At 33.5% G+C, this 20,232-nt stretch overlaps 2 protein-coding genes across 8 annotated transcripts in view; one reads left to right on the top strand and one right to left on the bottom strand.

Moving 5' to 3' along the window:
* Oseg6 (intraflagellar transport protein Oseg6) overlaps positions 1-20,232 on the bottom strand; it is a 135,132-nt gene that overhangs the window by 15,889 nt on the left and 99,011 nt on the right. The gene's annotated exons all lie outside the window — the stretch shown is intronic.
* RhoGEF2 (Rho guanine nucleotide exchange factor 2) overlaps positions 1-20,232 on the top strand; it is a 582,225-nt gene that overhangs the window by 484,734 nt on the left and 77,259 nt on the right. For all 6 annotated transcript variants that reach the window (XM_067771577.1, XM_067771576.1, XM_067771579.1 and 3 more), the window contains 5 exons: positions 1,692-2,143; positions 4,401-4,992; positions 5,069-5,126; positions 5,209-5,328; positions 5,396-5,595. In XM_067771577.1, the coding sequence (XP_067627678.1) occupies positions 1,692-2,143; positions 4,401-4,992; positions 5,069-5,126; positions 5,209-5,328; positions 5,396-5,595 (1,422 nt within the window). The remainder of the gene's footprint in view (positions 1-1,691; positions 2,144-4,400; positions 4,993-5,068; positions 5,127-5,208; positions 5,329-5,395; positions 5,596-20,232) is intronic.

The following is a 20,232-nucleotide window of genomic DNA, read 5'->3' as shown; positions in this document are numbered from 1 at the left end:
TATGTGTCTAATTTTTTTTTTCTTTTATTATTGAAAAAAGATTTTTTTTTTACAAGTTAAATGAAACTGGGGCTATCGATATTTTTTTTTTTAATTTTTAAGTTTTTTTAGAAAAGTAAAAAACTTTATGTAGCAAAAATATCATTCTAATTTTCTAGAAATTGTTGAAAAAACTATTATAATTTGGGGAAAATTGTGTTTTCGGTGTAAGTGAGGTTCATTAAATTTCCAACATTCTTTTTTTTTTTTTTTGAGGTAGGTTGATTTTTTTAGAAACGGGTTTTTTCCTTTGAGAGATTTTTTATTTTGTCGAAAACATTTGGGCGGCAAAAGTTTTTCAATTTTAGAAAAACAATTTTTGTTACAAAATATCATTACAAGTTTTAGAAAGTTTGTTTTCAGTGTAAGTGAGGTTTAATAAATTTCCAATGTTGAGGCAATTGTGCTTTGGGTCGATTTTTTTTTTTTTTTTTTTTTTTGACAAAAATTATAATTTTTTTGATTTTTAATGGAGATTAAATTGTTATTTTTTTACGGCATAAAAAACTGTTAAAATTTTAGGAAAGCAATTTTTTTTTAATTTAAAAAATTTTTTTTTAAGGTTGTTTTTTTTTCAAAGCCTGACGAACCACCTAAAAAATAAAATTATCTATAAAATAAGAAAATGAAATCAGGTGGTTTGAAATTTTCTTTTTATAAAAAAAAAATTTTGAATTTGAAATGCTTAGCGTTGGAATATTTTTTCTGCAGAAAAAATGTGTTTTTTTTTTTAATTATCTTTTTTCTAATTTTTTTTATTATTTTCTTTTTTGGGGATTTTTTTTTAACTTTTTTTTTTAATTTTTGTTAGTCATTTCAGTAAAAATAATTTGGAGTGTAAATGAGGCTTTATAAATGTACACTGCAAAAAATTTTAACTGAACAAATGTAAGATTAAATAGTTTTAACTAAAGAAATAGAAAATGTGTAAATTTTAATAAAAAAAAAAATTATAAAAAAAATCTTAATTAATTACAAAAGTGCTAGTTTTATTAGACTGTGTTTAAACGCGGATATTTGTTCTATTTTTTTTTTTTTTTGTATTTATAAACATTATATATATACAAAAATTAAAACATTTGAAATATTCGACTGAAATCAATGATCAAAATACATTTTTTTTTCTAAATTAAATTTTTCAAAATTTTGTGCTCCCAACGAAAAGTAATTCAAATTAGAAGCTTCATCGGATTCAATTGAATAAAATGTATACTCGTTTTTCAGCAGAATTAATTAAATTAATTTTAACACACAAAAAAAATTTCTGATCATCGATAATTTGGCATAAATAAATCAGGGCGGCAATTTATTGAAACTCGTAAATGCACTGTCAAACTCGAAAATATATCAAATAAAATTACAATAACAATTTTTGTTGTTACATACATATATCGGCCTACTGATCGAGCTCATGGCCTAACAATAATTATTTTATCATTATTATTGTTATGATACATTTTTTCTTAATTGAAATTATTGTTACACCTTGGGCTCGATTCGAACCCGCAAAATTACAATATTAAACGGATTTGTTGGAGTTACGAGGCATTTTCGAGCTTAGGTGAATACCCCTATCGTATATTTTAATTTATACATATTTTATTGGTATTTTGTTAATTTATTTCCTCTTTTACCACTTTCCCAATTTACAGCGATGAGCAAGCCGATGTTGGCCTTTCCAATTCCAATTACACCGCAAGTTCTAATTCTAGTCTTTCCTCGGGTGGCGGCTCAGAGAGTCCCAGCACCTCAATGGAACAAATGGGTGGTGCTGGCGGAGCAGCCGCCACTGCTTCAGGCCATCCAATAACACATCATCACAGCATGCATGCACACCACACCACTGCCACACCACATCATCACATGCACCAGCACAGCCATCAAGATTCATTTCATGGCAGCATTGGTAGCAGTTCGATGAATACCAGCTTTTGGGGTAGCAGTTTTGGTGGTGTGGGTAGTGGACAACCCGGTCAACGACAGTGGAATTTCGAAAGTGACGATGACGATGATCTCAATGAGGCCGATTGGAGTTCAAATGTGACAGCGGAAATATTGGCTGCGCTCACCGATGCGGAAAAGAAGCGACAAGAGATTATAAATGGTGAGTGTGTTTGTGTGTGTGTGTGTTTTCATAGAGCTGGTTGATAAGAAATGTGATTGAAAGCAGTCTAGATAACAGTAATCGTTATTTTAAAAGAACCGTTATAACGATTGTAATAATCAGAAAATAGAATGAAAGGACCATTACTGTAATTATACACAACTAATTTCGAAAATGTGTTTGAAAAAATTGGAAAATTCGAGCAGTTTTTGAAATATTTCGTGTATATTTCCAAGTTTTCTTTTACTAAAAAAGACGTTAATGAATTGGGTAACATATAAACTGTGTAAACCAATTTTAAAACCGTTTTTGAAAAGATAAGATAATACGAATACTCTCAAAAATCATCATTCAAATTTCTTATTTTTGCTAATTAAAAAACAAAACTCGGTAAAGAAATTTTGAAAACGAAAGTTCTAGGCCTTTTAAAAATTAAAAAAAAAATTCGGTAAAGCAAATTCGAAAACGTTTTGGAAGGGATTGAAATATCTAATTTAACATCTTCTTAAAAATATTCATATTTTAAGTCAATTAATAAAAAAAAACTAGGTAAACCATTTCGATAACGTTTTCGAATAAATTAGCAACAAAATTATTGGAAATTTTTTCAGTATTTTTTTTTAATTGGCTACAAATATGATTGCAAATTTTATCAGTTAATTTTTTTTCGTTGAATAAAATAACGATAAATCACGTTACGAAAACTATGTAAACCAATTTAAAGATCATAGATCTTATTTTACTAATATTTTGTCAATAAATAAATGAAATTGAAATGTAATGAAATGAAATTTCAAAAATAAAATTTCGAAATAGTTAGAAAGTTCGAAAATTTTTTTGAAATATTCATGAAAATTTTCAAACATCATTTATTCAAAAAAACTTAAATGAATTTTGTAACAAAAACAGGTTAAACCGGTTTCGAAAATATTTTCGAAAAAGATTAGAAAATTCGATAATTCATGAAAATCTTCATAAAACTTTCCTATTTTTTTAAATAAAAAAAAAAACACGGTACGCAGATTTAGAAAACGTTTTTGATAATTAAAAAAAAAATTTAATTTGAGATAGTTAAAAAAACTATGTAAACCAATTTCGAAAACGTTTTCGAAGAGATTGAAATTAACATTTAAAATAACATTTTCCTAAAAATATTCACATTTGGAGTCAATTAAAAAAAACAACTAGGTAAACAATTTCGATAACGTTTTCGAAAAAATTAGCAACAAAATTGTCGGACATTTTTTCAATATTTTTTTTTTTACTTTCGTTATTTCGAAAAATTTGGCTACAAAGATGATTACAAATTTTATCAGTTGATTTTTTTTCGTTGAATAAAATAATTATAAATCACGTTACGAAAACTATGTAAACCAATTTAAAGATCTTAGATCTTATTTTATTAATACTTTGTCAATAAGTAAATGAAAATGAAATGAAAAGAAATTAAAAAAAAAATCGAAATAATTAGAAAGTTCGAAAAATTTTAAAAATCTTCATGAAAATTTTCAAACTTCTCATTTTTTCAAAAAAACTTAAATGAATTTCGTAACAAAAAAGGGTATATCAGTTTCGAAAATATTTTCGAGAAGATTAGAAATGTCGAATATTCCCAAAATTTTCATAAAACTTTCGAATATTTTTAAATTAAAAAAAAACGTGGTACGCAAATTTAAATAAATAAAAAAATTAAATAAAAAAAATTTCGAAAACGCTTTCGATTAATTGAGCAGCAAAATTGATGTACAAAATTTTAATAAATTTTTTTTCTTTTCGAAAAGAAAACAAATTTATTTTATTTAATTTCGAAAAAAATAAAAATATTGGGAAAATTTCAAAAATGTTCATTGAAATTTTCAAACTTAAACTTAACTTAAAAAGTGAGTATAAATACTTCGAAAACGACGAATTTCAGTAAACTTTTTAAACATGCAGTTTTGTTGTCCAACTCATTTAAATCTTAAAAGATACAAGTTTGAATCCAAATTCGCAATTATTTTCGAAAATTTCATTTCTAAATGGGGTTTCAGAAGCAAAATATTTCGCCTTTGTATATAACGATAAAATGATGGAGATTTCTTAAAACTTTTCGAAAGTTCTCACTTTTTCGAAAATGTTTTCGAAAAATTTACAAAAAATAAAAGAGAATATAATTGATAAAATTTTAAAAACTTTATGCTAACATTTTTTTGTTCGCAGGTGTAATATTAATCCTTATTACTATTGCCTTTATTCTTCTCTATAATTTTGCACACAGAAATTTATCAAACCGAACGCAGTCACGTACGCATTCTCAAACTTTTGGAACGTCTCTTCCTCTGTCCGCTGCAAGACAGCAATCTGCTCACACCCGAACATCTCATGTTACTCTTCCCGCCTGCTTTACTATCGTTACGTGAAATTCATGCAACATTCGAGCAACAATTGAAACAACGTCGCATCGAACACAATCATGTGGTCACACATATCGGTGATTTGCTTTCGAACATGTTCTATGATAAATCTGGTGATGATCTATGCCAATATGCAGCACAATTTTGTGCGCGTCAACAAATCGCTTTGGAAGCTTTAAAGGAGAAACGTCGTAAAGACGAACAATTACATAAGCTATTGACTAAAGCCGAATCGCATAAGGCTTGTCGGCGTTTACAATTGAAAGATTTGTTGCCTGCTGTACTGCAAAGGCTAACGAAATATCCATTACTCTTCGAAAATCTTTACAAGGTGACAATACGTGTTGTACCGGAAAATACGACCGAAGCGGAGGCTATACAGCGTGCGCTAGAGTCGTCCAAGAAGATACTCGTCGATGTTAATCAGGCTGTGAAAACCGCTGAAGATGCGCACAAGTGAGTAGAAATGAAATGAATTAATTCACATAAAGCATTTTTAAATTAACATTTTTTTATATTCTATCCTTCCTAGATTGCAAAACATTCAAAAGAAATTAGACAAATCGACTTTTGACAAAGATGAATTTAAGGTAACGCGTTTCGCAAAAATCATATCTTCGAAAACTTTCCCACTATTTCTCTTTTACTCTCTCTCTCGCTCTCTCTCTCTAGAATTTGGACTTAACCCAGTACCGTCTCATACACGATGGTAGCTTGACAATGAAAAAGAATCCCAGCATACAATTGCATGGTCTACTCTTTGAGGATATGATTGTGTTGTTAACGAAGCAGGTGCGTGTTTTTATTTTTTCATTACAATGCTTTATATAAAACACTATTTTCTCCCTACACTCCACAGGACGATAAATATTCATTGAAATATTTGCATGCCACACGCAACACAGAGGTCAATAATAAACCGGTTAGCCCAATTATGAGCATTGATTCTGAGACGCTGGTGCGACAAGAAGCCGCTGATAAAAATTCATTTTTTTTAATTAAGACAAAAACATCACAAATGTTGGAGTTACGTGCACCCAGTAGTTCCGAGTGTAAAACGTGAGTAGAAATGTTTATTTTTAATTTTTTTAAATCAATTTGATCAAAAATAAAAGAGCTTGGAAATGGAGAATTCTTCGCTTCAAAAAACATATTTAACTGAAACTTGAGTTCTACGACAAATAAAGTTTAAAAAAAATCATGCAAGTCACACTGTTGAAATTTGCGTATATGTATCTGTACTCTTGAAGAGCATATTCAGAAAAAATTTAGTTGAAGTTGTGAAGCTTTAAAACTTTGCATTGCGCTTACAAAGCCCCCTAAGATCTCAAGTGAAATGTATCATCCTGTTTTGTAGTGAGTGGTAAAAAATACAAAATTCATTTACCAGACATATGAGTCAGTCTGTACTCAAATCAAAAGTAAAAACTTTAAACAAGTTTTGCTACAAATACTTAGAAAGTACTCTTAGCTAAAATTTGTGGCTGGTTCTGAAAACCAATAAAAAAAATGCATATGAATCACACTGTATACAAGTTTTGTGCAATTACATAATCTACACTACATTATTTACGAACATAGTCGTACAAAATCAAATAAATCGAAAGTTTAAATATGTGTACCCTATATTGCATTACTGCATAAGCTTAACCGAAAATGCTTTGATTTATTACGCTTATGAGTCACTTTGTGTTCCAATGTAAAATAATTATCTTAAAAAAGAGAACCAGAAAAATAATAAATAATAAAGAAACACTTTATGTGTCTTTCACTGTGTTGTAGCTTTGTGCAAAGAAATTTGCTTACATCTGCAAGGCAGTAATCTTCCCAAAAAAACACCTCGAAAATTGAAATGTACAAACCCTGTGTTGCAGCAGAGTAATATTATTCATTAGTCTTGCGAGTCCCTCTGTGTTCCGCACTATTTACATATCGACTGCTGAGTGGAATATCACCCTATCTTGGCTGCTAGTTCGAAAACGCCCAATGTCAGAACAGTTTTCGAAAACCCCCTATTTCAAGATTTTTTTTTAATGTCATATCATATTTTATGCTTAGAAAAGGCGTTTTTGATTAAAAAAAATGTCGGTATGAAATCAGGCGATTTATGCCATGGAAGACAAAAGCGCTATAAGCGATCCGTCGAACTCGGGGAGAGAAAGAAGTGGAGAGTCAACGAGCTCCGTAATAAAACGGCAGGTGAATCCAAACGGATAAGTTGATTGGAGGGAGTAAGACAGCGCTCTCGGAGTTCTGAGATACATATATGTATGTATATTCACCTATAAAATAGTAGTGCATAACTGCCATGTCAGTAATACAGGGTTCAATTTTTACTTTGGGCACTAATATCAAAAATGCTTTTGCTAATGACTTGATGTGTAATATTTTCCATACAACTTTATTCGTACGGTATAGCAATCAGTCAGTTTTACCTGGTATGTGAATCACTCTGTATTTCAGTTCGAATTACCGGCATATATTATAATAATTAGCAAAGTGTGTGTTACTCTGTTCTGTTCACATGAGCCATTTTGTATTCCAATCAAATTTTAAATTTAAAAAATATATAATTTCAAGTAGTGAATCACAGTTCTTATATTCCATATCAGAGAGAGGTTTCAATTTCTCAGCCACGTAACATAACACATTTTTAGAAAGACCTTCTAATGCGATCATTTTTTCTAACTGGCATATGAATCAATTAGAGTTTGAATTATCCGAGAATTATTTGTTATATTAGCCGTGTTTTTTTACACGCGTATACGTTTACGTTTGCGCGTAAAAAAAATGCTGATCCTCGGTTAGCTAATGCTTAGGAGACCCATCTAGCGGCAGTGGTTATATAACTAGCTACAGCACAGGGTGTACCGAAAAGTTGAGACACAAACCTCTGTTATATGGCTGTGTATAATCTATAGCTAAATCAATTGCGATGAGTTGTGTTGACGCACCATTTTAAGAGGTGATACATAGAATTAGTGTAGAGGTGAAACATAGACACATATTTCAGTTACATCTAGTATAATGCGTATTGAAATTTAGTACTACTAATTTTATGCGCAGCAATTTCAGAGGTGTATTTAAGGTTTGACGCTTAGCAGTCCATACAAGGTTTAAGCGTAAACGTCTATATAAGTTAAAAAAAAAAACAGCTATTATTAATCGTATATTATTTCGGAATTTTTGGAATACATTTGAGGCTTTATGAAATGTCTGGTTGTATACCTTCAGGCTATATATGGGGCCTATAAAACTTAAAAAACTTATAAAACTTACCACACCGTATGCCCTGGGTTCACACCCCGGGCAAAGCAACATCAAAATTTTAGAAATAAGGTTTTTCAATTAGAAGAAAATTTTTCTAAGCGGGGTCGCCCCTCGGCAGTGTTTGGCAAGCGCTCCGGGTGTATTTCTGCCATGAAAAGCTCTCAGTGAAAACTCATCTGCCTTGCAGATGCCGCTCGGAGTCGGCATAAAACATGTACATAGGTCCCGTCCGGCCGATCTGTAGGGAAAATTAATAGGAGCACGACGCAAATTGGAAGAGAACCTCGGCCTTAGATCTCTTCGGATTACATTTATTAATTTTTTTTTTTATAAAACTTAATTAATTTGAACTCTCTGTATGACATTAATATTAGCGCCTAAATGTATGAACCACTTTGCAGCATTTGCTACTTTGAAAATGAAAAAATTATTTAGAGCTGGTAATGTCTTCCCAGATATATTTCTGTCCCTTTTTTTTTTTTTTTATCTAAAAATTAACACCCGAAAGTATGCACAGCTGCTGTTAAATAAAAGCTTTATAGCTAGCTTAGACATATTGCAACATATCGAATTGCGCTTCAAATTTCACGCGAAAAATCAACTACGGCTTGTCTATACTCGAAACATCTGTAGTTCAGGCAGCAACATGGCTGTTGTTGTTGTAGCAGTGCTTCGCCCCATCCAATAGGTGTGTCCCATCACATTGTCATCAATATCCTCTAACGGGAGTCCAAGGAAAGTTTCTGTTTCAACAGGGGTGGGCCATAATGAGAGGGGTGTTAGAGGCGTTGGTTCCACATTACAATGGAAGAGATGGTTGGGGACACATTGCAAGCAGGGCATACATTTTGTATGTCGGGGTTGATTCTGGATAGGTAAGAGTTTAACCTGTCACAGTATCCAGATCGAAGTTTAGATAGAGTGACTCGCGTTTTCCTAGGGAGTGTGCGTTCCTCTTCTGCAAGTTTAGGGTATTATTGTTTGAGTACAGGATTCACCGGGTAATTGCTGACATAGAGGTCCGACGCCTGTTTGTGGAGTTCACTGAGGACCTGCTTGTTTTTTTGGCTTCATACGGCTGTGTTCTCAGGTGCCGTATTTACTCATAATGCTTACGGAGATGACTCCTTAAGCCCATGGGCGGTGTTGGCTCATCGATCAGATGTCTGTTGGGATGCCCACGTTTCTGGATATTCAGTGTAATCCCATATAAATTCCAGCAACATGGCAAAGTTATTCTGCGCTAGTCTTGGGCGTAGCAATATTCTAAGGAACCAAAACCATGCTGCGATTCCCCGAAGAGGCTATGGTATATTTCTGGGCGTCGCGGTCTAAGCCTTTATGTAAAAAATGGCAATATATAAATACGAGTATAAGACCAACAAGCCTTTTGTTGCCTCGTCAAAAGGATTTTGACCGCTTAAGGTAGCCATAGTTAATCTAGATAAGAAAATACCAAGCAGTCTTCGGTGAGTGTCCGAAATCAGCAGTAGGGTACTTACTGGGAACATAACTAGGTTGTTTGGACTCATGTGCCTAGTATCTTCGAGATGGCCAATATGTGAAAAATGGTAATATATATAAAAGTGAAGAGGATTGTGACTTCTCAGGGTAGCCATGGTCAATCTAGATAAGAAAATACCGTGCAGTATTCGGACACTGAAAAAATCAGCAGTAGAGTACTTACCGAGAACAGAACTGGGTTGGTTGATTTTTAGACGTATGTGCGAAGTATCTTTTTTTCTTTATAATTTATAATTTTTATTGTTACCGAGTCTTTGAGAGGCAGTGGCTTCTTAAGCGCCGAGATCTAAAACCGCTCAGCTACAGAGAAACTCATCAGCTGAGAAATATAGATTCACAAAATCCAATAGATTAAAAGTATAAATATAATTTTTTAATAATTAAGAGAAGATAGAACCGTCTTTTTTATGGCAAAGAGCGAGTCCGAAACATCAATTATTCTCGAGTGAGAGTTATAATCTTCACACAAACATAGAAAAGGTTCTTGTAGTTGGAAATTGCTTCTGCATTGTTTAAAAATTATAGGTTTATAATGCCTTGAAACTCGGCATGGAACATTCAAGTTTACTTCGTTCAAAAGAAATGGGCTTGAAATCGATCCATTTAAAAGTCTAGCCATAAATAGTACACCTAGCATTTCTCTACGACTTGCAAGGGTAGGAAGATTTATTAGTTTTAACCAATTAGTGTAAGGAGGAAGATTCTACGGAGAGTCCCATTGAAGATTTCTCAAGGCGAAAAGTAAAAACTGTTTTTGAATTGATTCTAGTCTATCCACATGAACTTGATAGCGTGCATTCCAAATTATCGATCCATATTCTAATATCGGCCTCACCAATGATGTAGAAAGGGTTTTTGTAACGTAAGGATCACTAAACTCTTCTGACTCTAATAAATTCTGGTACACCTTTCGTCTAGATACCTCAACCTATGATTTAACCAATGAAAGTTATCGGAAAAGAAATTACGAATATTTAAAAGTTGGAATTTGAATTTGGACGCCCTTCACCCATCTCTTTGAATAGCTCCACACGTCTACTATCCTTCAGATCAGAGAGGATTTCATTTTATTCCACTGAGATATTGTACACCTAATGCAAACTTAATATAGCAGTTTATCGATATATAGCCCTCCTATTGATCTTGAGAAAGGCCGCTGATTATATTTCGCCTCTCGCTTCTACAGAAAAGCGAATGGTAGTAAAAGGTATTAATAGAAATATGCTTCGTTCTTCTTCAGAGTAAACTAACTTCTTAAACGGAAAGTGAATATAAATAAAATAAAAATTATTTACACAGATTTGCAGAAAACTGCAATTCACAACCGGTTTATCAAATTGTCGGAAGGTATATCTAAACTAGGGATTAGGTGATTACAGCAAAGACTAAAAATGTAGAACTCAATTCCATATATTTTTTGGGAAATGTTCTGCTCTAACCACTCATGACAAAAAAAAAGCGCTTTTAAATTTGTACTTTGTTAAAAGTTTAACCAATAATGTATACAGCACTTTTTGTTATTCAATATGTTATGTACAAGATTTCCAAGTTCAGAGGTGCACAACGTCGCTGCGCTCTCACGACATGTAAGTGAACGCCGTATGGTTTTCCGAAGCTCTCGAGTGCACCCTTGCTTTATCTTAGTTGTGTATGAAAGAATAAAACAGAACTTCACGCCTGAAGATAGCTTAAAAAAGTTAACTATTTCTCTTTTATATGGCTGACTGTCACAAATTTCACGCGCCTCATGATACGCAACAGAGTTGTTAAGGAATGCAATCATTCAGGAATGCAATCCATGCATATATTCCTATTCGTGGACTTATAATTTTGGATTGCAGCCTTAATTTTTTTTTTTTTTTTTTTGTAATAATGAATACATATTTTAAGTCATTCTTCGAGCATGCAGTCCAATGAATGCAATCCATGGAATAAAAAAGGAATAATTTGTCCTCAAAGAAAACAGGAACAATGACTAAAATAATAATTCCAAATGGAATGCATTAACAACTCTCTTTGTTGTCGTTGCATAAATTTACGGCATTGAGTGTATTACTTTCGAATAAAGAAATCTTTTCCAGTTTAAGTACAGAACTCAAGTTCAGAAAATTGCAATTCAAGTTCGGAAATTTAAAAGTAGGGTGTTATTTTTCAAGCGTTACTCCAATTCATACTACGTAATGTAATAATTATATGTTATTTGCGGAAGTGTTGATGCTTCGTTGACAATGGTGGCTTGGATATACTGTACCCCAAGTTTTCTCCAAGGCGTGTACATCGCGAGCTTAGAAATCAAATAGGGGACAACTATTTGCAACGAGTGCATGAGGATGCTCTGGCCATGAAAGTACTTCAGTCGACACCACAGTTTGGAAGCAGTTTAAGGGGGAGAACTCCACAAAGTTGCGAGGGGCAGGTGGAGGAAGACTTGATCTGTCCACACAGTACTTGCGCGATTGTGGACGCTCCGTTGACTGTGTAAGTGGTCATATCTTCGTCATCACTGCTGTCATTCTCAATGCAGATCAATGCTTGTGACACTAAGAATATAGCTGGATGTCCTTGTAACTGACCTCTTATGAGAGGAGGAGAGAGAAGAGAGGAAAGAATTTTTTCTTCGCTATTTCCTTCATGTTACAGTGAAAGAAAAAGACTAGTAAAATCAACCGAAATACGGATCAATTCAACCGAAATTTCTGTCAATTGTTATCCATCGCAACAAGATGTTGAATCAACTGCGCACAAATCGTTGATTCGTAATTGACCGTTTTAGTAGTCAAATAAACAAAAAAAGTTGTTGCGACAGCTTTGTACGAAAGTACCTATGTTGCCATATACATACATACGTAAATATGTGAATACATAAATACACACGCTTGCTGCATATACATATGTACGCACATACTAAAAAAAAAATATATATGTAAGGCGCGATAACTTCCGAAGATATCTAAGGCCGAGCTTCATTTCCAATTTACGTCGTGCTCCTCTTTAATTTTTTCTACAAATTGGCGGGACGGGACCTACTTGTTTTATGCCGACTCCGAACGGCATCTGCGAGGCAGATGAGTTTTCACTGAGACCTTTTCATGGCAGAAATACACTTGGAGCGCTTGCCAAACACTGCAGAGGGGCGACCCCGCCTAATTAAATTATTTCTTAAATTTTGATGTTGCTTTGCCCGGGGTGCGAACCCAGGCCATACGGTGTGGCAGGCGGAGCACGCTACCATCACACCACGGTGGCACTTACTAACCGAACGTCAATTGGGCTTACATCAAATATGCTGGCACACATTAAACATTATACACTTTATTATTTTGTTTTATTAAACGCACTTTCACCAAATTTTATGTTTTATAATTTATTTAATCTATAGTTTTGAACTTCGCTAGGCAAATAGAAATGAAAATAGTAGTCACAAAACTGATTCTCAATTCTTTCAGTTGCAGCTCAGCTCATTCTTTATTTCTTCTCTCGCATGTAGTTGCCACACTTGATTGTATCGAACGAAACTTGTAGTATAAATGTTTGACATAACATTTTAGATAGAGAACTTGTAAGTTATAGAAAAGTAAAGAATCAAATCGCAGGAAGGTAATTCACCGCTGGAGTAACTCGGCAAGTTTAATTTTCGTAACACTTTAAGTTGAAACGATTCCAAAACAACTCAAACTTTTATGTTGTCGGAAACATCAACATTAAAAAAGGATGTTTTTTATTATCTTATTAGATACGTTCGCGTGAGTGAAATTCGTAAAACCTTGAACAAAATGTTACTAACTTTGGCAAAATCCTGCTCGTTCAAACAAAACTTTTGCAACAAGAGGGCGCAATTTTGCATTTCGCTTGGAGGAGAAGTTGCAAAACTGTACCCGATAAATAGGTGTCCCGGTGTCTCATAATTTTTTGCACAGTAAATTCAAAAAAGGTTTTTTTCGTTTTGTATTGATAACTGAAAAACTATTTTTTTATTGTTTTACCATTTTGTGTGTTTTTTCGATTTGATGGTTTTCTTATTTTGGTGTTTTTTTAACAAGTGGCACCATCGTCATAAGTACAAAGTAGAGAGCGCAGTGAGCGTAAACTTCTCTTTGAAATTTTCTCATGTTTTGACAGTTGATCGCCTTTGAAATGACCTGTAAGATCAGCTGTGTTAGCAGAAAAATCAGTTAGATTGATTAGGAATCTGTCAATTTTACAGAATTTTGTTAACTTAAGAGCGACAATTTCTCTTCTGTTGAATTGACTAAACTAATTTGTTCGCTTGACAAAGAAATCGTTCGAATTAACCATAATTCGATCACTCACCGAATATCTGTTAAGTCAAGAACAACAGAACAGATTTGTTGATTTTACTAGCACCATTTCTTTCAGTGTAGCAAAATTTATTTTAAGTGAGTTGACAAGTCGAATGCTTCCTTACCAGATAGTAGGCCTTCATATCCATGTATCAAATTATTAGCGCTAACCTTTACCATCTTACATACTTTTATTGATTTTAAATTGGAATTTCTGCACATGAATTGTAATTTTCTGAACTTGAATTGTAAATTTCTGAACATAAACTGGAAAAGGTGTGGTATAACAATTTTTTTTTTAAATTCATTTGACATATTCTCAATTATCTTGATTTCAAAAGTAGGCGCTGAAAGTATGCAACATATTTTTCATTTCTTTTCTAGCTTGAAAATAAAAGCGCCTAAAACGCTTTTGTGTATTTCACCTCGTACCTATTTATAATATTTGTTTGCCAATTATTCTTTTAATTGTATTTATTTGCTTTTTTCCACAAATTGAAATTATTGATCAATCAGTTTTTTCCGTCATCATTTAAGCTTACAACGCAGTCTCACGCAATTTTCGCTCATTATTATTGCATTTGAAACAAAATTACTACCTGCGCTTACAATGTGACCGTTATTTGCACGCCAGGCTATTAACGTGTCAACGACATAATTAAATGCGTCACATAAATGGAAATTTTCTTTATTGCCGCAAACGGTAGCCTATTACATGCAGCTATTAATTTACGCATTTTCACTGAAATTTGTTGTGCTCGAATGCGCATTGAAATATAATTGGCTTTGGAATATATTTCGTAATGCATGTCCAAGTAGAAAAAAAAATTTGTTTGTGACATTGAAATGTTAAAACATTAATTTTGCATTTATTGAAAAAAAAAGAAGACAACAAAATAATTACAAATTAAATTTAAGTGTTATAATAAAAAAGGTGACTCAAAAAATATAAAAAAAAATTTTTTACACCCCAAAATAGAAATGAACAATTTCCTATAAAAACTCCTCGTAATATATTTTGTTAGTCAAATATTTTTATTGTACAATACGCAGCTACCAAGAAATTTTGTTAGCAAAAAGAAGTTCAAATATAAAATGTTTAATAATTGAATAAATCTTTGTCGACATCCATGCTGCCTTTACATCATTAGAATCCAACGTGATAAAGTCGGATGTCGTGCGGAGGTGTCGCGCCTTGCTCTTCTCGGTTTCGGGGCACAGCTATATTGAAGGGAACGAATTTGCATGCGTACAGCTTCTTACGACCGCCACTGGCTTATCTCCTGAGGAAAATCGAGGAGTATGAAATTAGGGTAACGTACACGCTCGGTTGGTCCACCGAGATGACTGCGAGGTTTTAAGGTTCTTACAGTCATGTTTGTATATGAAAGGAACTAGCTTCCTTCTCAAGCTAAATATATGTATATGCAGTGAGAGTACTTACGTGTGTCATCACAGGTCATTGCGTATCGCAACATTGCTCCGACGGTGGCGCATAATAAAAATTTCCCTCTGCAGAAGCTGTGGAAGGATGTGGAGGAAGAGGAGCATATTTATCACTTTCTCCGCTTATATCCAGAACTGTAAACTGGACGACTCAGATTTATGGGCACACGTCTGGCAGAGGTTGGGAAGGTGGATCATTCACTCATACTTCATTCAGGTTCATCAAAGAAAACAAGTGGTTCATTGAGGAGCACTAGGAAGTAATCGGGTTGGACGAAAGTGCCACATAAAAATGTCTCCGGGTGGTGCATTGGTCTTAGGGCATCCTTATGCTTATCTGAATCAAACGTGTGCGTAAGCAGGTGCCGGATTTCATCATAGTGCTTACGAAGATGTTTCCTCATCCCTCTTGGAGGCGGGGCTAGCTGAAGCAGTTGTTTGCTAGGATGTCCTGGTTTGTGAGAGTTTATCAAAAACTGCCTGTTCAGCATTTCGTTATGCTCTTTAATGTTGAGCTCCTTTGTCTCACTATGTAGATGATGTTCAGGGGTCATAAGAAGACATCGCGTGGCAGTTTTGAGTGCAGTATTTTGGCAGGCCTGGTGAGTCCTTTCTTTACGCTAGGCGAGACCAAACTGGCGAGGCATATCATATGAGCGATCGGCCAATTGCTTAGTAAGTTGTTAGCAACGTTTCTTTACCTTTTTCCCAAGTGTTGCCGGCAAGCGACTTAAGGAATCTGTTACGTCTTTGTTCTTTAGATACAATTTCGGACACATGCACCTTGAAGGTGAAAGTGCTATTAAACGTTAATGGTTCTAAGATCTTTGCGTGTCTGACAGTCGGTAGCGTAATGCCATCGACGTGAACGTCCAATAATTGTGTAATCCGTTCCTTCCACGTCGTAAACAGAGAGGCCGTCGATTTAACTCTCTTTAGTTTTGAGGTAACGTTCTTAAATTGAAACGACGTTTGTCTACCATTCAGATAACTTGCGGCCCATCTTTTTAGACAAAGAGTGAACCTTCTATATCTTGGAGTGATGTGCCTCGGTTGACTGTTTAAAAACCCCGAGCACGAGCACCGTCCTATTATGTGGTTTGTGCTGGTTTAGTTCGTAATTTGTATGGGTTTTTATGGCATTACTCGATCGTATTTGCGCCACTGTTTATTTCACTCATACGCATACATACATATGTAGTTATGCTATGTTTATTTTACTCATGTGGCATACTTGAAATCCTTCGATATTCAGTTGATGTTAGTCATGCTATTTGCAGTCAGTATGTTCATGTTCTTCGAGTATGCATGCGATTTCTTTATGCTCTTCTGCTTAACGGGCACAGCATCCTTTATGAACATTTTGATAATTTGCGCAATTAGTTTTTTATTACATTCTTGTGTTGTGCATACAACGGCACACACGCCCTTCGAAAATCAGCACAAATTTGTTTATAAAATTTTCATTTTAACGCAACGCCTTGAAGTATGCTTTGCTGCCTTGACCTTCGCAAATAAACTCGTCATATTGACTATTTATATGTGCTCTTTGCTCATTTTATCAATTTGACAATATCATTTTCATTTCATTTTTATTTTTTCTGCATTTCCCACTTCTTGGCCACCCACAAAAGATTGCAAGTCCACGCGTCGTATGAGTAATATTTTAATTGTCCAACCCAACTTGAGTAGTTCGTGGAAGTGGCATTGCTTGTACGCACTGCCGGCAACATTTCGCAATAAATTTTGTTTGTTTTAATTTTAATTGAAATAGCACTTGTCATTAAATCCAAACAAACGCTGCCGAAAAATTTAATTCTCGGGTGATTTTTTGTATTCTCGAAAATTATGCGTCGTTCATTGAGTTGCCATATGAGCGCGCTGCTTTGCTTTTGTTTTTTTTTTTTTTTGTGTTGCCATCGCACGGTGGGGTATTTGATCAATCTAGCTGGCCAAAAGTCGATTTTTCAAAATATTCCAATTTTTTTTTTTAAATATACCCCTAGATATCCAGTGCATAGTATACGTACCTCAAAACCCATCTGCAACGTCAACGGAGCTAACCGCGCACATTTAAAGTTGTATAAAAATTGTGTGCAGTTCCATGTATTTTTGGATTAAAAAGCAATATACCCTTCTAACCTAAATACCTGTTCACTTGTTTAGCCTTAATCCTATCTAGTTGCATTTTCTTTTAGGACAGATAAATGTGTTTTTAATTAATATGTTAGATTTTTTAGATCGCATGTGTTAACTGAGTTATTCTACTTGTAATACTACTACTTTTCAATATTAAATTTTTTAAAAAACCTTACAAACAAAAAGATATATCTTTTGCAAAGCATATCGTGTTAGTAATTTTTTGGCAATACATAAGTTTATGTTTGTTTCAAAGTTTATTAACAAAAACGGCTGCGCATACCCGCGATTTTTTGAGTGGTGATCAATTTTGTAAGAGACTGATACCCCTATTGGCAAAAGGTGGCAACCTTGTGAAAACATCCTCAGTGGCAACACCTAGGTGAAAAGTCTTAAAATATAATACTATATCGATGTACCAAATTCGATTCAAATCGGTCAAGCCGTTTCCGAGATGGTAGTGGATATACATTGTATGTAGGGCGGGTCGATTTAAAAATCGCTCATTGCTCTATGAAAATCGTATTCTAGGGATCAAAATAAGAAACTTTGCTGAAGGAACCATACCTCTAAAACCAATTCTGATCTTCCCCCCTTTGGGTCGAAATTTTCGGTAGGGGCAATTTCAATTCTAGCTGCTGTGTCTTGTGGTGGCTTAAAAAAACAACACAAGCAATTTTACGATCTGCAATTGGGTCACAGTGATACCTTCATTTTTTAAAACGGTTGAATAAAAAACCCACACAACTATGTTTACGACATGCAAATGCATCGCAGTGATGCCTTGGTTTTAAAAGGGGGTTGTAAAAACGCTAATTTCTAATAATTTTTTTAATTTCTTTTCTATTACTAAGTTAAATTCATTTTTTCATTTACATATGTTCTGAATAAATAAATTTCTAAAGACTAAAATAAACTCCAAAAAGAAAAAACATAGGCATTTCAAAGTGAGATTTGTCAAAATTTGCTCCTACGACCCAAAAGGGGGACATCAGAATTCGTTTTAGAGGTATGGTTCCTTCGGCAAAGTTTCTTATTTTGATCCCTAGAATATGATTTTCACAGAGCAATGGGCGATTTTTTGCCTCCCCGCAAATCGACCCGGCCTAATATAGAAAGAAATACAAAAAAGAAATTGAGGTGGCAACCCTAAGTGGAAACCCTACTTAAAGGTATCAATAGAAATGCGGAGTAAAATACCTTTCTGGGGCTCGATCGATAGTAATTCTGCGCGGAACATCGTGAATTTACTGTCAAATATTTCCTTTCATAACAATAAAGTGAGACAACTACTTTTTTAACAGAAATAACTGCTTTTTAGTTTTGGCCAGCTAGATTGACGAAATACCCCACCGTGCATCGCTTGGTGAAATGGTCTCCTGAGAGTCATAAAATTTGGCCCGTCACAATTTCTGTTGCATTATTCACCGCCTTCACTCTGCACAAAGCAAGGCTGTTTACATACAAGATACACTTGTGTGCACAGAAAAAGCAGCAAAAATTTTAACAGTTATTTTTGCATTTTATTTATTAGTTTTATTTTGGAATAAAATTTTATTGATATGTAAAAAAAAATTAAATTACTTTTACAAAACCGTGTATTTCAAACTATTTTTCGAAAAATTTCAAACATTCGTGAAAATAACGAATATCTTCATGAAAGCTAAAACAAACCTCCAAAACAAAGTAAGCACAAGCAAAGTAATTGAAAGGAAAATTAAATGCATTTTTTTTTTTTCAACAAAAACAATAGTAAAAATTTTAACACGTGATGCGATTTTGAAAATAATTACAATATTACTAAAATTGATATGCAGAATTGTCAGAAATTTTTCGTGTGTTCAGTTTTGTAGTTCAATAAATTTTTTCCAAAATCAAAACTTTATTCAGATGTTCTTTGCAAAAAAACTCAAAATACTGGAAAAAAATGTATCAAAAACCAACGCCAATTTTGAGCGACTTCAAACTTGCATTTTGATAGACTAAAATTAAGAACTTAGATTAAGTGAATACCAAATTTAACCAACTTAAAACTATTTGCAAATTTAATAAGATTTTGAAAACCCTTAAAATAATTTCAAAATTTTTTATTTAAAATTTTCAGAAACTTTTGAATGTAGTTTTGTAGCAAAATTATTTTTTTCAAAACTTTTTTCTTCAGATATTTTTTCACAACAAAAAAAATTAATAGAAATAAAGTATACACCCTTTCGAAAAATTTTGAAGTACTTTACACTTGCATAAAATAATGAAATAATAAAAGTTTTGAAATTTTTATAAAGATTTCCAAAAATTTTACAATTTAAATTTTTTCACAAATGACATTGAAATTTATTCATATTTTTTTTTTGGTATACAATTCGTCATACTTTTTCTGAAATTTAAAATTTTTCGAACTATTTTCGAAATTGATTGATGTTTTTATGCATTAAAGTTTTTTTTTCTAAAATTTACTAAAATAATAAATTTTTAAAAAATTTGTCCTGCTATTTTTCGCACATAGGTCGTTAAATTATTTGAGCAGCTAAAAATCGTTTTCCTTATTCCTCTGAATTTTTGCAATCCATTTGGAGAAAGATTAACTATTTTGCCATCAGTCAAACACATAACTATGATAAACGCATACTTTATTTAATACACCTGTGTGCACAAAAATAGCAACACATGCCATTAACAAATTTTATTATTCAAGGGTTTGTGTAGCGAAACCTTTTCAGGTTGCCAGCGCAATATATAGCTTCTCCAAACCCAATTGTCAACGTCACCTTCGAGCGGCGAATCCCGTTATAAATCGTTTCCGAGATGGTCGGGTTAGCACCTTAATGGAGCTGTGTTACCGGAGCGTACCGGATCTGTATCCGGCAAAGGACCATCACATCGATAACACTCCCCAAAGCTTTCGGGGAGCAACCTTTTCGCTACAAAAACAACAACAACAAATTTTATTAGCTATTTAACTCCGCGGCGATTTAGCTCGAGCTTTTTTTGCATCCTGCTATTTTTATTTTTTTGTTGT

Source organism: Eurosta solidaginis, chromosome 3 (assembly GCF_040869045.1).
Source record: "Eurosta solidaginis isolate ZX-2024a chromosome 3, ASM4086904v1, whole genome shotgun sequence".
Classification (NCBI taxonomy): domain Eukaryota; kingdom Metazoa; phylum Arthropoda; class Insecta; order Diptera; family Tephritidae; genus Eurosta; species Eurosta solidaginis.
Note: the sequence above shows the minus strand (reverse complement) of the source record. Positions and strands in the feature narration are given on the sequence as shown.